Source organism: Argentina anserina, chromosome 1 (assembly GCF_933775445.1).
Source record: "Argentina anserina chromosome 1, drPotAnse1.1, whole genome shotgun sequence".
In the NCBI taxonomy this organism is placed as follows: Eukaryota; Viridiplantae; Streptophyta; class Magnoliopsida; order Rosales; family Rosaceae; genus Argentina; species Argentina anserina.
Window position 1 is genome coordinate 13,725,982 of NC_065872.1, and position 21,453 is coordinate 13,747,434.

The 21,453-nt window shown below is 39.1% G+C and overlaps 2 protein-coding genes across 4 annotated transcripts; both read right to left on the minus strand.

Annotated features, from left to right (window-relative positions):
• Positions 1-8,726: 8,726 nt before the first annotated feature.
• On the minus strand, positions 8,727-10,609 carry LOC126797648 (nudix hydrolase 26, chloroplastic-like). Of its 2 annotated transcripts, XM_050524338.1 has the most exons (4): positions 10,531-10,609; positions 9,436-10,188; positions 9,013-9,127; positions 8,727-8,902 (listed from the first exon to the last, which is right to left on the minus strand). In XM_050524338.1, the coding sequence occupies exons 2-4, from the start codon at positions 9,948-9,950 to the stop codon at positions 8,837-8,839; spliced, it is 696 nt and encodes a 231-aa protein (XP_050380295.1). In that variant the 5' UTR covers positions 9,951-10,188; positions 10,531-10,609; the 3' UTR covers positions 8,727-8,836. The 2 variants fall into 2 exon arrangements, with proteins under 2 accessions (XP_050380295.1, XP_050380289.1); XM_050524332.1 differs by lacking the exon at positions 10,531-10,609 and having other exon boundaries at positions 9,436-10,516.
• A 582-nt stretch (positions 10,610-11,191) lies between these two features.
• Positions 11,192-21,266, minus strand: LOC126797599 (DNA polymerase alpha catalytic subunit). Of its 2 annotated transcripts, none has more exons than XM_050524268.1 (31): positions 20,098-21,266; positions 19,806-19,976; positions 19,620-19,703; positions 19,407-19,481; positions 19,135-19,199; positions 18,851-18,941; positions 18,560-18,748; positions 18,195-18,358; positions 17,966-18,080; positions 16,881-17,060; positions 16,649-16,762; positions 16,017-16,136; positions 15,596-15,913; positions 15,396-15,488; positions 15,134-15,252; positions 14,946-15,018; positions 14,763-14,819; positions 14,545-14,637; positions 14,071-14,193; positions 13,898-13,995; positions 13,742-13,787; positions 13,488-13,601; positions 13,303-13,386; positions 13,078-13,188; positions 12,890-12,979; positions 12,733-12,806; positions 12,170-12,389; positions 11,952-12,005; positions 11,744-11,863; positions 11,577-11,651; positions 11,192-11,476 (listed from the first exon to the last, which is right to left on the minus strand). In XM_050524268.1, the coding sequence occupies exons 1-31, from the start codon at positions 21,229-21,231 to the stop codon at positions 11,330-11,332; spliced, it is 4,611 nt and encodes a 1,536-aa protein (XP_050380225.1). In that variant the 5' UTR covers positions 21,232-21,266; the 3' UTR covers positions 11,192-11,329. The 2 variants fall into 2 exon arrangements, with proteins under 2 accessions (XP_050380225.1, XP_050380215.1); XM_050524258.1 differs by having other exon boundaries at positions 13,464-13,601.
• Between the last annotated feature and the right edge of the window lie 187 nt (positions 21,267-21,453).

The window sequence follows — 21,453 nt, forward strand, 5'->3', positions numbered from 1 at the left end:
ATTTGGTAAAGCCCCGGTCAATGAGATTTTATTATGTGAAAACGCCACTTTTTGTTGTTAACCGAAAATTCCGACGGTTAAACGAGGTCCGAATTGGATGAAATTTTTACACGGTCCCTATATATATATATCGATCACATCTATTGGTGTCGATCGACAATATTTCGAAACTAGAATTTATTTGTGACTTTTATTTTAGAATGTTTTCTAACAATTCTTTTATTATTTCAAACCCTTAAATTAGAGTATTATATTGTTTTTCTAATACAAGCCCGTAAGGCCCGGCCCGTAAAAGCCCGCAAGGCCCGGCCCGCAAAAGCCCGCAAGGCCCGCCTTAGGTGGGCGGGCTTGGATCTTCGTATTTTTAAAAATACCCGGCCCGCCACTTATTTAAATTTATTAAGGCCCGGCCCGGCCCGGCCCGGGCCCGTCACTCATGGGCCGGGCCGGGCCGAACCCGGCCCGTTGACGAGCCCTAATTGGATGTGACAGCTTGACATATTTAGGCAACAAATTCTCATTCAATATAAAAAATTCTAAGCAGAATATTAATATTAATGAAAAATATTCGAACTTTTGCAGAATTCCCGTTTGGATGTGAGAGGCAATGCAAGTTTATGGCTCCTAAAGTGAAATACCCATATTTTAAAATTCAATTTTTGGAAGCACCTGAAGCTTGTTAACATCGTCCAACAGTCACAAATCCATAATAGACAGGGTACTGAACTAGCATATCTTGAAATCTATTATTCCCTCTGTTTTTCTTTTAATTTGCTACATACATGCAATATATATTTAAAGAATCACAAGAAGTTTAAGAGCATTGGACCATACAACCCAAGTTTAAGGACACGAGAAGAAGTTATATACAACTCTATACAACATACGGAGAAGAAAAACATGAAGTTAAAAATATAAGCCAGGAAAATGAAGAAATGAAGGTAGAAATAAACTTACAACTTGCCCCAAGGAACACATTTGATTGAAGAACTCTAGTATGCCTGAAATCAGTCAAAGTTTCACAATCAACTGGTGAAAGTTCCATTGAACCAAAATCTGCTAACTGCGTTTTAGAAATTCTAGAAACGTTTTTTTCTTTTGTCAATTAAATTCATTAAAGGAGGCAAAACCCAAACAGAGAAGCAAACATTGGAAAGAAGAAAGAAAAGCAACCAAGCTAGGAAACCAACAGAGAACAACAGAAAGCAAAACTTAACAGACAAAAAGAGCTGCAGGCATTAGGGAGGACCCATCAGCCCATCATTTCTGAGCGCAAGAGAGAGGAAGTTGGGGGCGTCTTTGCAAACGCCAACATGCTTTGCAAGAAGGGCTACATTATAAGCTTGCAGATTCTTGAACCCAGGCCACCATCAAATTTCCCTTTACAAAGATTATCTCATTTCTTCCAGTGCATTTTCTCTTTTGACTCATTGAAATCCCACCAAAACTTGGACAGATCCGAGTTAATGGACTTACATAACGTCTTGGGAAGCAGAAAAATAGACATTGGATAGGCCGGGACAGCCATGGTCACGGCTTTGATGAGCACTTCTCTTCCAGCTTGAGAGAGGATATTAGCCTTCCAACATTGTATCTTTCTTTCGGGTAATCCTCTCACGAATGTAAGCCATCACACTCTTCTTATAAATAACTCAAACAGTGGGAAGACCAAGATAGACCCCTGGCTGCGAACTGATTGGAATCTGCAACTCTGCAGCTACCATCTCGCGAACCTCAAGAGGAGAGTTAGCAGAGAAATAACCTGAGGACTTACCAAGATTAACAGCTTGACCCGAAGCAACACAATACGAGTCCAGGATTGACTTTAACACTGTAATTTGAAACTGTAACCTTGGTGAACAAAATAGTAGCGTCAGCGAACATTAGGTGAGAAATACCCGGACATTGAGGACTGACCTCAACACTTGGAAGATTGCTTTAAATGATATTGGGTTCGATATTTCTGGATAAAACTTCCCCCACAAGCAAAAAGAGATATGGCGACAGGGGTCCCCCTGCCTAAGGCCTCTTGAAGGGTTGAAAGAGCTTCCCTGCTTGCCATTGATCATGATTGAAAAAGAAACCGAAGTGACAACCCTCATAATCAACCTCGCCCATGTCAAATTGAAGACAAATTTCAATAAACACCATCTGCTTGCGACTATGAGCTATGCCCTTTATTATTGGCTCTCTCTGGTTTCTTCTTTGTGTTCAAAAGGGTTCTAAGAGGTGTCCCGATTCTCCCGACCTTCATTCTTAGGAAGCTCACCCAATGGTTTCTTATCCTTGTCTGTATCTTTTTGGTCTTGCAACTGTTGCATCGAATTGTCCTTATCCCAAAAATCTCAAACCCTGAAAAGACCTCTCAGTTCCGTCCCATTAGCCTATGTAACAATGCCTACAAAATCTTGTCCAAGCTATTGGCTAATAGGTTGAAGCCTATCTTATCTCAGATCATATCCCCAAATCAAAATGCCTTTGTTCAGGAAAGTAATATACATGACAATATCCTTCTTGCTCATGAGGGATTTCACTATTTAAGATTAAAGCGATCGGGGGAGAGACATGATTTTGGCCTAAAACTTGACATGAACAAGGCTTATGATCGAGTGGAATGAGACTTTCTTGAAGCGGTGCTTATCCGATTTGGTTTTTGTTTGGAGTGGACTAAATTGATTATGGCCTGTGTTACTACTGTGTCATTTTCAATTGTATTGAATGGCTCTCCTGACAACTCCTTTTTTCCTAGTAGGGGTCTTAGACAAGGAGATCTTTTATCCCCATATTTATTCATTTTGGTCAGTGAAGCTCTTTCTCTGAGATTAACCAAGGAGGTCTACATGAGGAATATTGTTGGTGTTAAACTTGCCCCTACTTGCCCCCCAATATCTCATTCATTTTTTCCTAATGACTCTCTTTTCTTTATGAAGGCCACTTTGCTTAATTGCTCTAGGATCTTAATGGTGTTTATGGAGTATTGTTTGGCTTCAGGGCAGATGATCAACACAGAGAAATCTAGTATCTTGTTCTCTCCGAATACTCCTACCCAAATGCAGAGGCTTATGTGTCTTATTTTGGGGATTAGAGGAATGGATCAGCCGGGAAATTATCTGGGTGTTCCTACCTTTTGGGGTAGATCAAAAAATAGGGCTTTGGCTTATTTCAGAGAGAGAATGATGGGGAAGGTTGAAGATTGGAAGCATAAATTCCTTTCTTAGGCAGGTAAGGAGACATTGATTAAGTCAGTGGCTCTTGCTATACCATCTTTTCCTATGTCTTGTTTCTGATTCCCTCTTGGTATTTGTGATGGCTTAAACTCCTTATTGGGGAATTTTTGGTGGGGGAAGAGTTGGAATTTTTTATGTTTGCCTAAGGAGGAGGGTGGCATGAGGTTTAGGGATTTACACCAGTTTAACCTTGCTTTGGTGGCAAAGCAGGCTTAGAGGCTCATCACTGAACCTGACTCTCTATGGGCACAAGTGATGAAAGCAAGGTACTTTCCTAAATGTTCATTTGCTTTGGCTAAGAAGGGTTATAGAGCTTCATGGGGTTGGTCCAGTTTGTTAGAGGCAAGGGATTTTGTTGTTTTAAATGGTCACTGGCAAGTTGTTACTGGGGATAATGTGAATATATGGAGTGATCGTTGGATACCTAATCCTATTCAAGCTAATAGTCCACATGTGATTAGTACTATTGGTCATATTCCCATTGATTCTCCTACTTTGGTTAAAGATTTAATTGTTGGTAGTACGTGGAATTTGGAGCCCATTTTTACCTTTTATCCGAGCTGAGATTGCTTCAAGTATTTCTTCTATTCCTATTGGAAGAGGGGGTGGGAATGACAGGTACATTTGGCCATATACTAAATCTGGTGACTACTCGGTCAAGAGTGCTTATCATTTGATCCATTCATCTTGTCCTAACATCAATGGCACTAGAAGTAACTCTTCTCATGTTATTACATCACTTTGTTGGAAGGCTCTATGGAATTTGGTCACTCTACCTAAGATCAAACAGTTCTTATGGAGGGCTTTCAATAAGGTTGTGCCTACATTCCTTGCTCTGTCCAAAAAAGTGAAATCCAAGCCTACTTGTCCTATATGTGGCTCTACTGATGAATCAATCGAGCATGCATTACTCTTATGTCTGTGGGTTGAAGTTGTTTGGTTTGGCTCACTTATTGGTCTCAAGATTGACAAACAAGCTATCACTACTCTTGAAAGATGGTTCTCCGGATTAATCAACAATTATAAGAGCAAGAAAGATAGGAGTTGGGCTCTTACCATCGTCAGTTTTTATTGTTGGACTATCTGAAAAGCTCGCTGTAAGTTTGTTTTTCAAGCTATTCCATTGAATCTAAATCTGACTATCAGTTTGGGATCGGCGGCCGCTTTTCGAGTTCTTGGCAAACAAGACTCCTCCAATGACTTCAATTAGTAGTCGGTCCTATTCTTTATGGCATCCAGTTCCGCCAGGGACTTGCTGTAAGTACAGATGCTTGTTGGACCTCATCGAATAGTGGAAGTGGTGGTATGATCGTTCGGGACCATCAATGTGAGCATATTGGTGGCTCAGCCTTTCAGATGGTGGTGGATAATGTGGAGTTGGCTGAGGCAAGAGCTCTACTTGCTGGTGTCAATTTGGCAATACAAATGGGACACAAAAACAATTATTTCGATCTGATTCCCAATCAATCATCAAAGACCTTAACACCAACGGGAAAAGGAGTAATTGGAGAACTAACCTGATCTTGGATGAGATTATTTGGCGCAATCACTTTTCTGATCGGGTTACCTGGGAATGGATTCCCATATTGGCTAATAGGGCCGCTCATGAAGCTGGTCAATGGATGTTGGATCTCTGTAATTGGTCAGAGACACCCCCACCGTCTCTTACTCTTGTACTTCGCAATGATGGTTTTCCATGTCCTTATGGAGCTTGATTAGGAGGTTTGTTTCCTCCACTCCTTTTTGCTCCCAGTGCAGTTCTTATTTCTCCTTCTCTTTGATTGAGATTGAGCTGTTTGGGTTTCTTTTGTAATATGGGCTTGATTTTTTCAGCCTTTTTGGGCTTCGTCCCGTTTATCAATTATTCATTAACCAAAAAAAAAGTAGATTCAATTTTAGTGTTGTAGAAACGATGTGGCAGATAGCTTCTAAATTTACCTGAACCTTTAGAGTATTTGAGGTGTTGGACATCAAATATAGCCCCAGAAGCACAATAGACATGCCTTTTGAATTTCTAATAAGTTGATACTCGCAACTAGCGTCCTAGTATCCTTCACTCAAGAACAGTTTGATATGCCTTGCACCCAATGTCTGCAAATAGATAATAGAACTTGGCTTGCTAAAAGCTATTATCCATATAAAGGCACAGAGAAAGAGACAGGTCAATCTCTAAAAATGATACTGAATCAAAGTCAAACTGTTAGTATTTTACTATTCTGCCTTTATATGTTCACTGCAACTTGTGATATTGATTGGTGATCAATGTGTGACTGTGTGCCTAAATAAGGTAAAGTTAGCCACGCCACCTTGACAGTCGGAAATCAATCTGCCAATAAAGCGCTCTAAGACACAAAAATAGGGTTCTCGTCCTTGTCCGGCGGCGTGCCCTTTGCCGTCGTCGGACTGGACTTGTTGGCACTGTGCGGGTCTGAGGAGATGTGTCGAGGCTCTTTGATCACGATATTTGGTTGTTTCAGGGAGTCTTCACGTGTTGGCAGGCTAGGGACGACGCGTTTCTATGGATTGGCCTGGCTATCGCTTCTAGGCTGGAGGTGTTCCGGCGAGTGGTGAGGATTGATGCAATGGGTGGACCGATGGCATGGGCTGCAGTGTGGCTTGGCAGGGTTTGGCCGACGTCATGTTGTTTTCTGGCACCCTTGAATAAGGTTTCAGTTTGGGCTTTGACGTTGGGCCCAAACCAAAGTATTTTGCTATTGTTTGGTTTTTGTTTGTGTTTTATTGTTATGTTAATAAGTTCATACCTTAGTTGTGTAGGATTAGTCGGGCTTCGTGTCTGTAAATGAACTTTTTGTGCCTTGTCTGCTTTAGGTAGACGGTGACTTTCTTGCTCTGTCAAATAGTCGTTGCCACCTAGTGGCATGGTGAAGTTGAGTGTCGTCGGATTTATTTTACCGGCGGCAATATAGTGGGAAAACTGTGTTATTAGTAATTATTCTTCGCAGTAGTCGAGTTATCTTTTCAGTATGTCACCACTATTTTAAAGCAAATAGAGTAGCCGCTAGTGCACTCTTTGCTAGTTGATGCTTAGTTAAATATAAGTTTATAGAGATGTCTGATATTATTTCAGGTATTTGTAATCAAGAGTTTAGACTTCATGTCCCCCTTAGATTCGTCAGTTTCATTAATCAAAGTTTGAGGGTAGTGTCACAAGCCCTCCTTTCAAAAAAAAAAACAATCTGCCATTTCTATCTAACATAATTGCAGTTGCAGAGACTATAACTGAGTCTATGTGCAAATTTCATATGCCCCTCAAGTTGTTTTGTTTATATTTCAGAACTTCCTCAATCCTCCTCGTTTTGCCGACATCTTCGGTTCAACCTGGGAACCTCCCATATATAGTCCCATTCACTATATGGTAATAATCTCTCAAACTTTTTTCATAGACCTTAATTTCAAATCAACATATACGTACACACGCATAATGAAATCTTATTTTCAGAACCAGCAAAATAAGTTGTAATATAAATTTTTTTTTGAGAAAATAATACCAAACTCATGATGAGACATGACTGAAAAATAGACAATTAGTGAATGCAAGAACCAACTAGATATTATTTTTCCTTGTTTGTGTTAGTTAATTTTTCTCTATAATTATAGAAGATACTTTACTACTATATTAGTTTTGCACTCGTACATCCTATCGTGGAGAAATTTTTTATTGAAGCATTACATACTGGATTATTATTATTTTTTAATCAGAACAGTAATATTATTATGACTTTTCTTGAAGAATAAAGTATACAATTTATTCAAGATACAACCGGAATTGACACAAGGCTAATCAGCAGACCATCAATGTTGAGAATGGATAATAGAGGTTGGGGGCTAGCAGCTCCTTCTTGCGAGCACAACCCTAAATTGAGAGTTTTGCCGCAACATCAGTTGGCGTGGTTAGCTATTATTGAAATCCAGCAGAATCTTGCTTCAAAAAAAGAAGGTAACAGTTGCATGATAGTCGAGAAATTTCTATTGATAGACGCTATTTCCAACTATAAACAATCATTAGCCACATGAAAAAACGGTGCACATGAGCTGCTCAAAATGCTCGTATAAATCTACGGTTAATTTGCCAAGAGAATCAATACTGATTTAATCTAATGTTCTATTAATTTACGCCAATACCTTAGACACACAATTCTATTATAGAACCAAAGAAATTCAAATGATTGCCTGACTAAGGGTCATCTATGTTACTACTTCATGGGCATTATCCAATTCTATTGTTGCTTAGTATCATAGATTCATGCAACTTATATGCTGCAGTGTCACCACATTCTTGTGAGAAAATACTGTCCTAAATCCTTATCAATCTTCACATAATTTTCACTCTTCTGAATCTCACGTTTATACACCGATCTTACTGAACAACCTACTTAACCATAGTAAACTTGTTATAGTTCCATTCTGATTGATTTCCTCGTGTGACACTCTTACTTGGGCCAGGAGAAGTACAGTTATTTCAAAAATGACAACACATATTATCAAATCCCACCGGTTCGGAATACACATTTCTCCCGCCCTCCCCTCATATTTGGTAATCATACTCATTCCCCAAATGGTAGTCTATACAGACTGGAGTGTCTGAAGATCCTTTATCGCTTATCTGCCGGACGGCCCTCTCCTGACCGATACTACCTCTGAACTTCCTCTACTCCGAATTGGTCTCAGGTCTCCCTCACACAACTGGCGTTGTCTACGACCCCATTAGGAAATGCAGAGAAACATACACGAAAGAATCCCCGGTGCTAGGGACAAGTGCCTCAGTATCTGGAGGAAGACGCTAAAATTTAAAGCTGACATGCATGAGTCTGAAAGACAAACCTATTCTCTCTGTTCCCTGCGCTAACTCTTCTATAAGATGCACGCACAATTATAGAACAGAGATCCAGAGACAAGAGAATAACACATAATTTCTTGCAGAAAAACAACAGTAATTACTTTATTCACTGATTATATATACTTCTCTTAGATCTAGTGACCAAGAGCATTTCAAAGTCTGAACATCTGATATTATGGCTGCAGTAGAAGCTTACATATGAGTTAGTGAATGAGACCTCAGATGGAAGTTACAAGGGTAGTGGTTTCCTGGTCTTTGTAATGCAAAGCCCGTCTAACAAAACAAGTCCGCAAATCAGTGTGTCTGCATTATGAAACTTGCTCCCAACGGTTGGAGTACTTGCAACATGGACGCAAGCCACTTATTGTACACATATCAAGAGATTGCCAACACTCACTCAAATCAAATCTTAGATGTTGATGACACTAGGCTTATGTTTAGTATGATGAGTCAAATTCTTTCGAATTTAGATACAAGCAACAAGGATCAGTGCAGCCAGCAGAAAAGTGGTTTATCATGATTAATATGACCAACAATTATTAAAAGGGGCATAACATCTATATGAAGGAATACCACAAGTAAAATATATGTAGATAAAACGTGATTCAAACAAAACAAAGGCATAATTCTAGTCCAAGAAATGAATGAAAGTAAGAGTACGCCATTTAATTTCTGCACAAAGTGTGTAACATGGATGTCATAATGTCATATCCGGTAGGAACAAGCCTTCTGATATTGCAGAACCTAATGTTTATTGAAAATAGGGTGCGAAAACCGCAAAAACTTCCTTGTAAACAGGCTTCTTAAAATCCACAGCCTGCAGAAAAAGAAGATCAAAGAGTGAATGTTATATTATAGAGCACATACTAGATTTGTTCACAATCTATAGTAGGCATTAAAAAAAAGAGTTAAGTAAGGTTAACCCACAAGATCAACTACTTGTTCTGGTGATATCCATGACCACTCGCCAAACTCAGGTTTTTCACTGCCATCACCAAGAAGATTGACTTCTTCATCCTTCCCAGTGAACTTAAAAAGAAACCTGTGAATTCCACATACATGTATGAAAGATTTAGCATAACATCCTTTGCTGCTGAATGAAGCAGAAATTTTGACATGGTTAACTTTTACACACAAAAGCTACTTTCATAAATTGACAGTATGCTTTCTTTAAAAAGAGAAAAAGAAAAGAAATGACAGTATGCTTATATGGTTAAACTACCATCAATGATTAAAGCTGACAACAGGTGTTTTTTGTAGCTAAAACCAGCATCTAAGTTTGTCCCAGGGTAACGTATAAACAATTACAGGCTAGACAACATGAAATAAATTCTGAATCCTGTGACTTACCACTTTTGTGCTTGGCCCTTCCAATCTGATCCCCACAGTCTCTGAAGTTTTGCTCTAACTTCTGGCGGGAAATCATAGGTCAACCAATGAGGTGTCTCTGCAAGAATTTCTGCTGACTGAACTCCTGTCTCTTCTCTCAATTCCCTGATTGCTGCATTTCTTGGATCTTCACCCTCATCAATGCCACCCTGTGGCATTTGCCAGGAATCAGGTATGTCCAACCTCGTAGCAGCAAAAATCTTCTTCGAATCATTGATGAGGCAGATACCAACATTCCTTCTATAACCTTCGGGAGGGGCTTCCATTGACGAGGATGCTGATGAAGAATAGGAGGCGGCACAGCTCACTCTAGTATTAGTAGTTGGATTTGAGTAATTGTGTGACAGTTGTGCCAACTTAGCTAGTCTAGGACGGCAGCTTGAAGAGGATGACAACACAATAGCAGGCTTGATGAGATTTGATAAAGGTGGGAGATAATGCGGGTAACTATGCAAGGCAAATCGACATATATCCATTCAATTCACGAGACTCATCTCCAAACTCCTAATTAGCACAAGCCCGACTGAAAAGATGTATCTTTTAAATCGTACCGCCTGATCCCCACCAGCCAGTAATGTTCCCTTATCAGAACACCTTATCCGGCATTCGATATACACACATGTTTCAAACACTGTCTCTATCCATGCATATTGAATCCAGACAGAATTATGAACGCGAATACGAAGGTTCTTATCACCAATATGCAACAAAATCCTACACAACGTGCATATAAATAAAGCACCAATCCATAAAGCTTCAGCAAATAAATAACGGCAGAAACACAAAGAAACAGAACATAAAAGTAGTCCCATTGTAAGTCCATCAACAAATATACAATAACAGATTGACAGAGCATAACAATGAATCGCAACAAATCAAATCAAAGACAGGAACGGGGTAACCCAAAACGCACTCATTTTACAACCAATGTTAAGATAACACGACCCAGAAGACGATCATTCAGAAACGCAACAAAAACATGAGACCATCTCAAACCAAAAAGAAAACCCAGATACAGAAGCGAACAAAAGAAGCCTGGGGAGCGATGAAACTGACCTTTATGCGAATCTTGAAAGAGAAGAATGAGAGAAGGCTATGGAACAAATGAGAGAAGCTTTTTGTTTTTGGAGATAGCGTTCGAGTGCGTCAATTAATTGATATTGAAGGGTGGTAACAAGTAAAATGTAAACACTGTCCAAAAGGAGAGTAAAACTTTATTTTTTAATATTATTTTTATTTGATTAAATCAATTAATATTGTTGTCTTTTTATTCGAGTCGGGTGCTTGTAACATTGTTGTTACCAGGACAAAAAAAAAAGACAATAGGCTCCATCAGCTCCAAATCCTAGAGTTTGATTTGGAAGATTCTCTAAATCTATGAACTAATCGAGCAACTCATATTACACTATTCCTCAAGCGAAGTCAGGGTAAGATTACCGCTTGGGTAGCGTATGTTTACAATATGATTATCATATGGAATGGTCCAAAAGAGATGGAGGTTCTAGTGTGTAGAGAATGCAAGTCTTCTTGCCGAATAGGCCTATAGCTCTACATCTTCCCATTCCCTTGATCAGCAATACATTTATATACATATATCAAAGAAATACCCAACAAATCAAGTGGCAGTGTCACAATCTGAATGGTTGTGGTGATCGAGGTTAATCAACCATGCCATATGATTAGAGAGGATGGAGCAAAACTTATTAAATCTAACATAAATAATGAGACTGATAAACTACTTTACTAGTTGAAAACTTGTAATGCTGATGGATACATCTGTGTACGATATATACAGAACTTGATTGTATATTCAACCTGCTGATGCTGAGATCTAGACAGCTTAATAGTTTAAAGTTTAAACCGTAACAAAAAGATCTTGCAGCTGTATCCACCCAAACGCACAGCGGTCTCGAATCCTTTCAACTGTTGAGGCGGCCAAAGCCACAATTGGGCGAATTTTGGACAACTCTAACTCTACCGGCAGTCTGGTCTTAGGTTCCATCTGCCAATCCAGTTTGCATTTGAAAATATAAGTAAATTTCTAAACACACAGGACACAAGCTCATAACAGAGATGGTTTCAGAAGCAAGTAATAAGTTTACCTTTTCTATGCAGCGTACTGTATCCAAGATGTGACAGAAGAACGAGAGCTGTTTGTACAGATCAGCTTCCGTGTACTAGTAAATGGTACATTCATAACCAAGATAATTAGTTGAGTGAAACACAAATCTGAGAAAAATACATTCATAACCAGGTTAGTTATGCGCACCCTTCTTACAAGACGCCCATTGCAGTGAGGATAATTTGGACAGACTGTTCCTCTCTCAGAATCACCAACAAGCCGGAGGTTGAGACTTCGTGTGGTGTATTTGCAAGTTTCATCATCACACTGCAAGATGATTTAACATTTTCACATAATCCGGCTATAAATACAAAACACACAACTAGTACCAAGAATGCTACACGAGGTAGATTACCGTCATTACGCCCCTGTAGTACGTTGAAACAAACCCCTCTGCTTGCCTCTTGACCTGAAAGATTATTGCAAGTACTAGTTGTCAGAAAGGCTAAAGAATGTTTTTTTAACTGAGCTAAAGAATGTTTGATAATCAAAACCATAAGCATTTTGAGATCTAAAGTACTTTTTACAGTGAGAAGTTGTGGTAATTGGACAAACAGATGAGTTAAAGGATACCTGATTGGCTATCATTGCAGGAGATAGTCTAGCTACATCACCTTCCTCTGGGCATTTTGGACAGCGCAATCTGCACCAAAAATTGCTGGAAGATTCCTCTCCTTGTGGCTTTGTTGGCTTTTCATTGATTGACTTGGCAATGGAGTTGAAGATGGCTGGACAATCAAAAGTACCAGAGCAGCTAGGACATGTTAAGATCAAGGACTTGCACTCCCGATATCTGCAATCATCAGATCAATTATTTTTTTAGAGACCTAGGCTAGCTTACTCAGATTTGGAACTTGTAGTTTAAGAATCAGTGTACAAAATGATGAAAGATTGTGGAAAACTGTACTTATATTTAAAGAACCTGTAAGTTCAAAATTAAAAGCGTATGTGCATTAGGGAAAAGTAACCATCCTTTAATGTATTTGAAACTATACTTTATTGTTTAGGTGACTTGCAGTAGCTTTAATAACGAGTATATGGAACATAATAATAACCACACCAGACAAATAATATAGAGTAAACAGATTTCCCATGATAACTGGTTAATCATTGCCATCAGACACCGACAGTGTTACCTCTCTTCATCGTCAACAGAAAAGAACAAGCTGGAAGATTCATTTGTGACACCTTCACTTGAATGAACTTTGTACTGAAATTTTCCATTGAAAAAAGTACATTAGAGTGAAAATCCTGCTAAGTACTTCCAGCACCGACCGGAAGAGATAATTTTACCTTAGATGAGTCGATCCCTAAACAATCAGCCAAACGTTGGGGGCTGGTACCCTGAATTGAAGCACAAAGTCGTGATACAACGGGATGAATCTGCAAATAAAAGAAAATATCAAGAAAAACACATAATGTACTGTGCAAATGTTATGACTTATGAAGTTTTCAAACATAGCTAATGAATAAGGAAATACCTGCTGGGACAAGTAGTAATCAATGTCAATCATCCATTTTCCATCTTGTTTTAGTTCATCAGGATGTCTAGCACGTTGAGCAATCCCAGTTGAATTATCTGAATTCACGCCCTGTCCAAAAGAAAGTGAGAATGAGGCATTACATGATGAACAACACCAGTCAAAATTCAGAAAGAGGCTTAATAAATTCTCATTCCAAAGAGAACAGACTACAGCATCCCAAACCTGCTCACAGCAGATAATATAAGGGACTGTATCACCAACAGAGCAACCAGTAGAGTAACCACTTTGCCTCAATCTTTGTGCCACCTAGATGTTTCCGAAAATGTGGAAAAGATCAGACAGATGAAAAAAAAAACGCTCGATGGACTTGTATCAATGACTACTGGGCATAAGCTTCCTGAACTCACTTGAACATGTGGCTGGTTTTTGCCATCTGGGTAGGCTTCTGGTGGTTTAGTTAATGTCTTGGTGATGATATATTTCTCAAGGGCAATTTGTCCTTTTCTCATGTCCTCTTGCACCTGTAGAACATTTAAAAGAAATTACTAACTTAAAAAATGGTTCAAATTGATATGAACAGTACCAAAATAATGATGTAGTGCACTAATAAGATTTTTTTTTTCTTTAAGGATGATGAAGATGAAAGGAACCAGGGAATCACCTTGGTAAGAGAGTTATGAATTGATTCAACAACATCCTCAGATGACCTGTGAACATAAGAGCGTGGAATGAGTCAGACTATCAACTTAAGCACCAAATCAGATGGCTGACATGGCAACATCAACAAAACAAAAAGAAGAAAAAAATTGAGACATACCCTCCTGACAAAATTTGACTTAGGCAGAAATCTCCTACTTCCTTTGAAAGTAAACTCCAGTCCCGACGTACCATATCAAGGCCCTTACACTCAATAACCTGCAATAAAGTATATTATTTTTGTATTCCCAAAGAAAGCATGAGATCAAACAAATTTGGAAGATTTTCCTTTACCTCATATTTTTTGTCATTTTTCGTCAGCTCCTTCACAGCTGCATATTTCTTTTTCTTGAGAAGCAGCATTCTCTTGTACAAGCCGTCAAGATCAATTTCTAAACATCTATATTTCTTGTTAACCTAGATCCAAAGAGTACAAATCAAACCTCATACAGTAGATAAGCAATGTACCTATGAAAAAGAATATAGTTGCACTCTTGATGAGGTAGCTTTATTGGAGCTAAAGTATCCACTTGAAAAGTTTTAGCTTTTAGTTGTCTTGAAAGTTATCGCAATTGTCTGTAAGAATGGATTTCAAGCACTCTCGGCTTCCAAGCATAATTAGGAATAGACTTCTCCAAGGGAATATTCCCGAATTTTAATGGAATATAATTCTTCTTAATTGAAATCCTCAAATAGAGAAATTTCTTGGATTAAACATTAAGGACCACATTTCATTTAGATAATACTCCAACATAATTTTAAACTTACCTCTTGAATTACTTTCACAGCAATTGCTTTTGCTTTCGCACTATCATCCAGCCCACTATAAATCATTATTGAGTCCGTATCACCATAAATTACCTGCAAGATGAAATAAAACGAATGGCACATCTTTTAAAAGCTAAATCTTAAACAGCCAATTGAATAAAGCAGATGTTGATTTCTAAGATAATACACTACTTGTAGTATGATACACAGGAAACGACCTCTAAGTTCAAATTGTTCTGAACAAGATCCACGGTACTTTGTAGAATCTCCCTTCCCTGAATAAAAGTTATGAATCCTCAGTACTGAATCAATCCACTAAATCAGTGCAAAAGCCAACATCTTTCTTTGTTAACAGCCAGATACAGTTTCTTTTGAAGCGAAGCCACACTTTACTTTCTTACCCGTAGTGTTATAAGCTCTGCCAGAGGCTTTGCATAAAATCTTGAGTTTGAAAATCCTAAGCATCCATACATACTGCAATACCAGCCATTTAGATCCATGATATTCTAGTTATTGTCGGGAGAAAAAGAAAACAAGTATGTAATCAATGGGCAAGGACATTAAGTGGCCCATAAGAACAAACACTAACCTATTTGCAGTCAGCTTCAGAGCTTGCTGTTGAATGTCAAGTTGCTGGAACTTCAGACCAGATGCTTTCTTCATCCATGATTTTACATTTCTCCTCCTTTCGACTAGATTTTTTAGCAACTAAAAGGCAGTGAAAAAAGACGTTATACACATGCAACTACTTCCAACAGGAAATGGAAACAAACATGAGGCACACAGCTCCAAATGTTCGAGCTGAGATCTAAACGATAAACTAGAATTGATCATATCCAAGGATGATATACCTCAGGTAAAAGTCCAGGTCTTTGACTAGAAGGTAAATGAGAAACCAATTCTTCTGAATTTCTTTCCACAGTTGTGAAGCATATATTGTATTCCTGTAAAATTATATAATTATATGATAATAAAAATCCGATAAGCTCTTGCATCACTTTACAAAGAAATTATTGCGGAATGGTGATATCAGAAGTGAAATGTTTCCAACCTGAATAATAGACGGGTAGAGACTATTGAAGTCCAGGAGTAATATATACTTGTCATATAAACCTCTTTTTGGCTCCAAAACCAATCCACCAGCATAGGCAGGACCTTTCTTGCCTTTCCCATGACCACTCTGCGCATCATTATCAACAGTGACATCATTTACATCCAACTCATCAGCAGCTTTTTCCTCAATACCCTTATTTGTTTTCCGTTTTGGCAATTTGGTATCCTTTATATGAGGAATCTTATCCGGAACAATATACTTTTTTGCATGAAAAGCATGAAGTAAGAGGTATTCCACTCTCTGTGCCCTTGCACCCTGAAATAAAGAAGGAAAAATTACGTTAGACCACTAAAACTTTTAGGCCTTCCACATATTAAAGTGAGGTACTAAATGGAATAGAAAAGAAACTTGGACTCACTTGGAGAGTTTTCCCCCAAAGATTACCACTTATATTAGTCAGCTGACGTGTGAGAGGAAGAACACTTAAATGAAACATGAGTCCCATAGACAACCATGCATCTGTCTCACCATATTCAATCTGAACATATAAAAAGAACTATAAGGACAACAAATATGCAAACACAGCATAGATTTCCATTAGAGAGATTGAATTGCTTAGACTTTTAGCCACGTTCTAAACAATGTCATAGCACTAAGTCTTAATTGAAATTTAAAACCTCAACTTAAAAAGAGGATTTATTTTATTCGACTCCTGGAATATAAACATGTTTTTAGGAGGAAGAAAAGCTGACCTAGCTGGTGAATGTGATGTTCCATCATTACATTTCTTATTAGGACCAGTCAAACATGATTAGAGATTTCGACAACCATGCATACTCGCAACTAAAGAACTAAAAAAACTGACCTACCGATGCTCAAATGGGACTCCAACTAGTTTTCTAGGGCATCTATTGATGATAAAATGATTAAGCCACCATCCATGCACAACAAAGCTACGATAACACTCATTTCCAAAAGTATATATCCAATGACATTTTCTTGTTACACATAGAACCCTAAACAGTAATCAAAGCAAGCATGCAGACATACAAGTTCCATGAGAAACTCAGATTTTTGGAACATTCTAGGAACATCCTGTGGTGTGATCTCCTTCCGGTTTTGGCCCAGCTGAGTCTGTGCAAGTTGTGTCAAAGAATAGCTGACCTGGAAGAGCAACAAAATGTATCTGAGAATCCCTTTCATATTATTATTTTGTGAACTGTGGGAAAAAAACCCACACATATTCATTTATGTGCATAGGCGTCCAACACAAGTACCTTACCTCCTTTAATAAGTCACGGGAACACAAGTATGTATCACACAACAGCCTACCAGCAATGCAGGACATGATCCCTGGACTTGCTCCAGAGCCAAAAATGCTGCTTCCTTTTGCAAGCTTAGGCATCACAGAACGCTTGAGGCGGCCTATTTTGGACCACATGCTGCTTGGCACTCTGCAAACCTGCAAAACATGAACATCTTATATCTCTATCGGAAATGGCAGCTCATTGTGTGCATACAAAGTACGATAATGACAACATATTTAATAGTAAATCAGTTAATTCGGGACCAGGGTTACTACGATAATGGAATTGGCAGATAATCGGATACATATCTAATCAACAATTCAGCAGATTCTTATTTATTATCAAAGGACAACCCATACAACAACCATATAAAAAAAACATAATATGAGAATTGGACATTTAATAAAGTGGAAGGTCATAAATTGTTACAAAAAGTTGCATTACGAATTTTTCCAACTTGTTTACAACAATGTACGAAAAAGGTGATACAGATGAGCAAAAACTGCTTCCAGCCAACGGTATTTGCTATGACTCCAGGTGCTAATGATATTGCAGCTATGTATGATACAATTAATCATAATTCATAAACTAGCAACGAAAACACCCTCTAGGTGTGAAATACAATAGCCACTAGTTACAAAAACGCTGCATTAACTGCTTCACTATTTTATTTAAATTCCAATGTGAACAGATAGACGAATGTGAGAGAAAAGTGGGGGTGGGGGAAGAGAAAAGTGTGGGAAAACTACCTACGAGTTGCAGGTAGGATTGTTTTCTTTATTCTTTTTCTTTTTATCTAAGTTTTTCAAATGTAATTTGATATATTTATCCCAGAACATTAAAAGGTACTAAATGTTTTTTGATATTTGGGGGTAAAAAAGTTTTTTTTTTAAATCAGATTTGGCAAACAAAGCCTGTTTGCTTGATAATTCATATAGTATAGATATATGAATAATATGATTATGCAATGCTTTCATAATTCTCCTTGTTTATCATGCTTACAGATCATTAATATGAAATGCATGTTAAGTACTTGGAATAAAGCCAAAAGTGTTCCCACCTGAGCTCTGTGGAGAAGAACATCCAAATCAAATCCAGATATATTATGTCCAACAAGAACATCACTATCCAACTTGTATAATTCAATGAACAAACGGTTTAGCAGAGCCCTTTCACTGCAAAAAAAAATTAAATATACTTAATTGCAGGACCAAAAACCGGATAATTATAAATTTTCAAGATTGGAATGGAAATGGTTTACTGATAACAACGTAAGCAAGTGTTACCACCTGCCCTCAATGCTCAAGACATTTGATCCAGCTTTAGAATTCTTATCTCCAGCTGATTTAGTAAATCCCATGGGAAATATGCCTCCATCAAGCTTACGGACAACAGTAAAGTGGCTCAGCATACCAGGGCTCTTCCATTCTGAGTCCTTCACGGGAGCGTCAATCTAGAAAGACCAGACAGCACTGTATTAGAAATCAAATTAAAATATGTATTATGTAAATTAGCAAAATAGAAGCAATGAATAAGAATTTATGAGATGATGTGTTATAAAAGTCGGGTACACAGTACAAATACATGTGAATACCAACAAGTCAACTAAATAATCGCCAAAACAAACAGCAGTGTAAATTATTTTAGGTCTAACCTTGGCCTTGTTACAGCAGACGACAGATGCAGAGACAATTTCGTTAACATTCTGCTTCTCATTGATAATAGTTTTCAAACTTATTGCAGCAACGACCACTAGAGGGATATCTACAGTTTTCTTTGTGGAAGCTGAGACCCTTATATCTTTCGGAGCATTGATAATCACCTCAAATTTGCACCAGCTCACCTGCAAAGTAAAACAACATAACCTTAACAAAGGAACCAGAAAGAATGCATATATGGATTTCACAAAATCACTTTGTTGCATGCTGAGAATTGAAGATCTCACCCGTTGTGGAGCTGGGCAGACGGAAAAGTTTGAAACTGACAGCCAAGAAGGTCCTTTTATCTTCCTTTTAACAAGAAAAAGTTCCAACGCACTGCATGATGCAAGGTGTTAAGTTTTTTGTTATTTTTTTCTAAAGAATAATTTATAGTACGATAACTATTCCTAAAATCAGAATCCACCTACATGTAGAATACAAGCCAAGAATTATTACATGAACACAAAAGGAAGAACCTACGAGTTATACATTGGATATTAAGAACGAAAAGCAACTTGATTCTTTATACCTGCTATGAGTTCCCAGAAGAGCAGAAAAAGTTTCTCCTTTTAGATCGGCTGATAGTGGGGGATCCTGCCACAATTCAAATAGCGTAAGAAACTGAGCCAAAAAGGTTTTGCGAATAAATTATCAACTAATTCTGCCTTATGCGTCTCTGCTTCACTATGAAACTTTAAATATCTATGAGCAAAACACTGTGATACAGTTGGTTTGTGATTTAAAGGTCACTTTAATGCTACCTAATAAACCTGCCGATTTCATACTGATTGAGTGACATACCCGGAATGGATAATTGATTTTCAGCACATAGTTTTCCCCTGTAGGAATGTCAGATCGCTCAAAAGCATAGTTCCTCTGCAAAATCCACATAACAGGAAGTGAGCAACAGCTTAAGAAAGCACACAATAGTACTATGGACCTTGAACAAAGTTCATTTTCTCATAGCTGAATCAACGTGCAATTGGAAATATCAGAACTATTGAGTATGCCAACCTTGACAGGTGCCATGCTGAAACCTGTTACATTGATATCCAACAACTTCTTGGCTATTTCATTCTTTAATTCTGAAGCCGCGTCCTGATGATGTAGAGAAAAGCATGAACACTGGCAAAAGAAACAATGACAAGGACAAACTAAATTTTATGTATATTCACGCTTAAACAGGAGAAAAACACCTACATGCAGCTTCTTTCGAAAATCTGTAGGTGAAATCCTTGACTCTTCAACATCCTTTTCGAGCTTCATCAATTCGTCAGTTGGAAGAAGAGGACTGTTCGGAATTGCATAAACACATCTCTGCATGCTCTTTACAACCGCACAACAACTCTGATAAGAAGTTCCCACTTTAACCTACATCACAACAATAACTCAACTATGAAATAGTCTGAATGATTAAGCTTGCAAGATAATAACTATTCAGAAATGAAATGTACAACATAACTGTTGAGACATCAAACTCATTCATGTTTACCTTCCCAAATAGATAAACAGTGCCCATATTAGGTCCATAGAACTCTTCATGGGCATCTAGCATGTAAAAGGGCAGTGACCCATCCGATTCCAGATCAAAATCCGAACTCCTTTCACTAATTGAGTCACTGTTAACCTCCACATTGTGGCCGCTTCCCCCACTAGTCATGGCGGCCTTCCATCCTGCCGTAGCACTCAATGCCGGATCCTCAGCTTCCTTAATCTTTGCATTCAAAGTAAAAACCTCTTCCTTCTTCACCACAGACTCCGCCTTCAACACCTCAACTGAATCCTCACTCTTCTTCTTCTCAGGCACCACCACATTCTCCGAAAAATCATCGAGTTGCTCATCTTGCGGCGCACAATCTCCGAAATCCAACTCCTTCTCACCCTCCAAATCATTAGTCATTTCCTCATCATGCACAGAACCACTCCAATTTCCAACAATTCGATCCGATTCAAGCCTCCTTGACAAATCAACACCACTATTGTTCACTCTATCGCTCTTTACACCGGTTTTCGGCATGAAACTCTTCGCTGGCTGCGCCCTCCGCCGCCTCTCCCTATCAGCCTCGTCCGGCGCAAACTCGGCAATCACCTCATCCACAATGCTATCACAAGACAATCCTTTACCCTTATCACCATCCCTACTCTTATTAAACGCCGACGACGTAAACATCGACGAAAGCCTCTGCTTCCCCATCATCGCTGCCGCCGCCGTCAGCGACGCGGTCGCCTTTGTCGGCCTAGGCTCCTTCTCCTTCTCCTTCTTCTCCGCCTTCTTCCTCTTCGGCCTCGCGTCGCCACCGTCCGATTCATCCGACGACGTCGGCAGCCCGCGGCGGGTCCAGTCCTCCTCCTCGCCGTCGTCGCGGTACCCCAAACCGTCGTCGTCCTCGATGAAGTCGCCGAACTCCTCCCGGCGCTTGGCGGCAATCGCGTCGTACTCGTCGTCGTCGACCACGTCGTAGATCGGCTTCTCCATCTTGATCTGGAACCGGTCGTCGGGGTTTTCCGAACGGCGGCCGCCCTGCCGGCGAGCCCGTAGACGCTCCAGGGCGCTGGCCCGCGCCTCCGCCTCGGCTCCTCGGCCCCGCCGCCTCCCGGTCCCGATCGGCTGCTCGTCGTCGGCCATGGCTTTCTCTCTCTTCTGGATCTGAAAGTGTTTCTCTCTCTAGGTTTTTGGTGGCTCTCGTTTTGATATATAGAATGAAATCTTGGCGGGAACTTTATCTGATTTAGGCGGGAGGGGTTGTTGACTCCTTTATGGACTCAGTGAGCTGACTCGGCCTGCCATCCGCCACGTGGTTTTATACCAAAAGACGAAAATGACACTGACTCAATGCGAGAAATGACT

Excerpts from the sequence above, each read along its gene's own strand:
- LOC126797648 (XM_050524338.1), bottom strand. The coding sequence starts at position 9,950 with ATGGATATATGTCGATTTGCCTTGCATAGTTACCCGCATTATCTCCCA. Across the intron at positions 9,128-9,435 it reads AAGGGCCAAGCACAAAAGTG|GTTTCTTTTTAAGTTCACTG; the intron begins GTAAGTCACAGG and ends TGGAATTCACAG. Across the intron at positions 8,903-9,012 it reads CAGAACAAGTAGTTGATCTT|GCTGTGGATTTTAAGAAGCC; the intron begins GTGGGTTAACCT and ends CTTTTTCTGCAG.
- LOC126797599 (XM_050524258.1), bottom strand. The coding sequence starts at position 21,231 with ATGGCCGACGACGAGCAGCCGATCGGGACCGGGAGGCGGCGGGGCCGA. Across the intron at positions 16,137-16,648 it reads CTGAGTTTCTCATGGAACTT|ATTGAATATGGTGAGACAGA; the intron begins GTATGTCTGCAT and ends TTATATGTTCAG. Across the intron at positions 12,390-12,732 it reads TCTGTTGACGATGAAGAGAG|ATATCGGGAGTGCAAGTCCT; the intron begins GTAACACTGTCG and ends TGATGATTGCAG.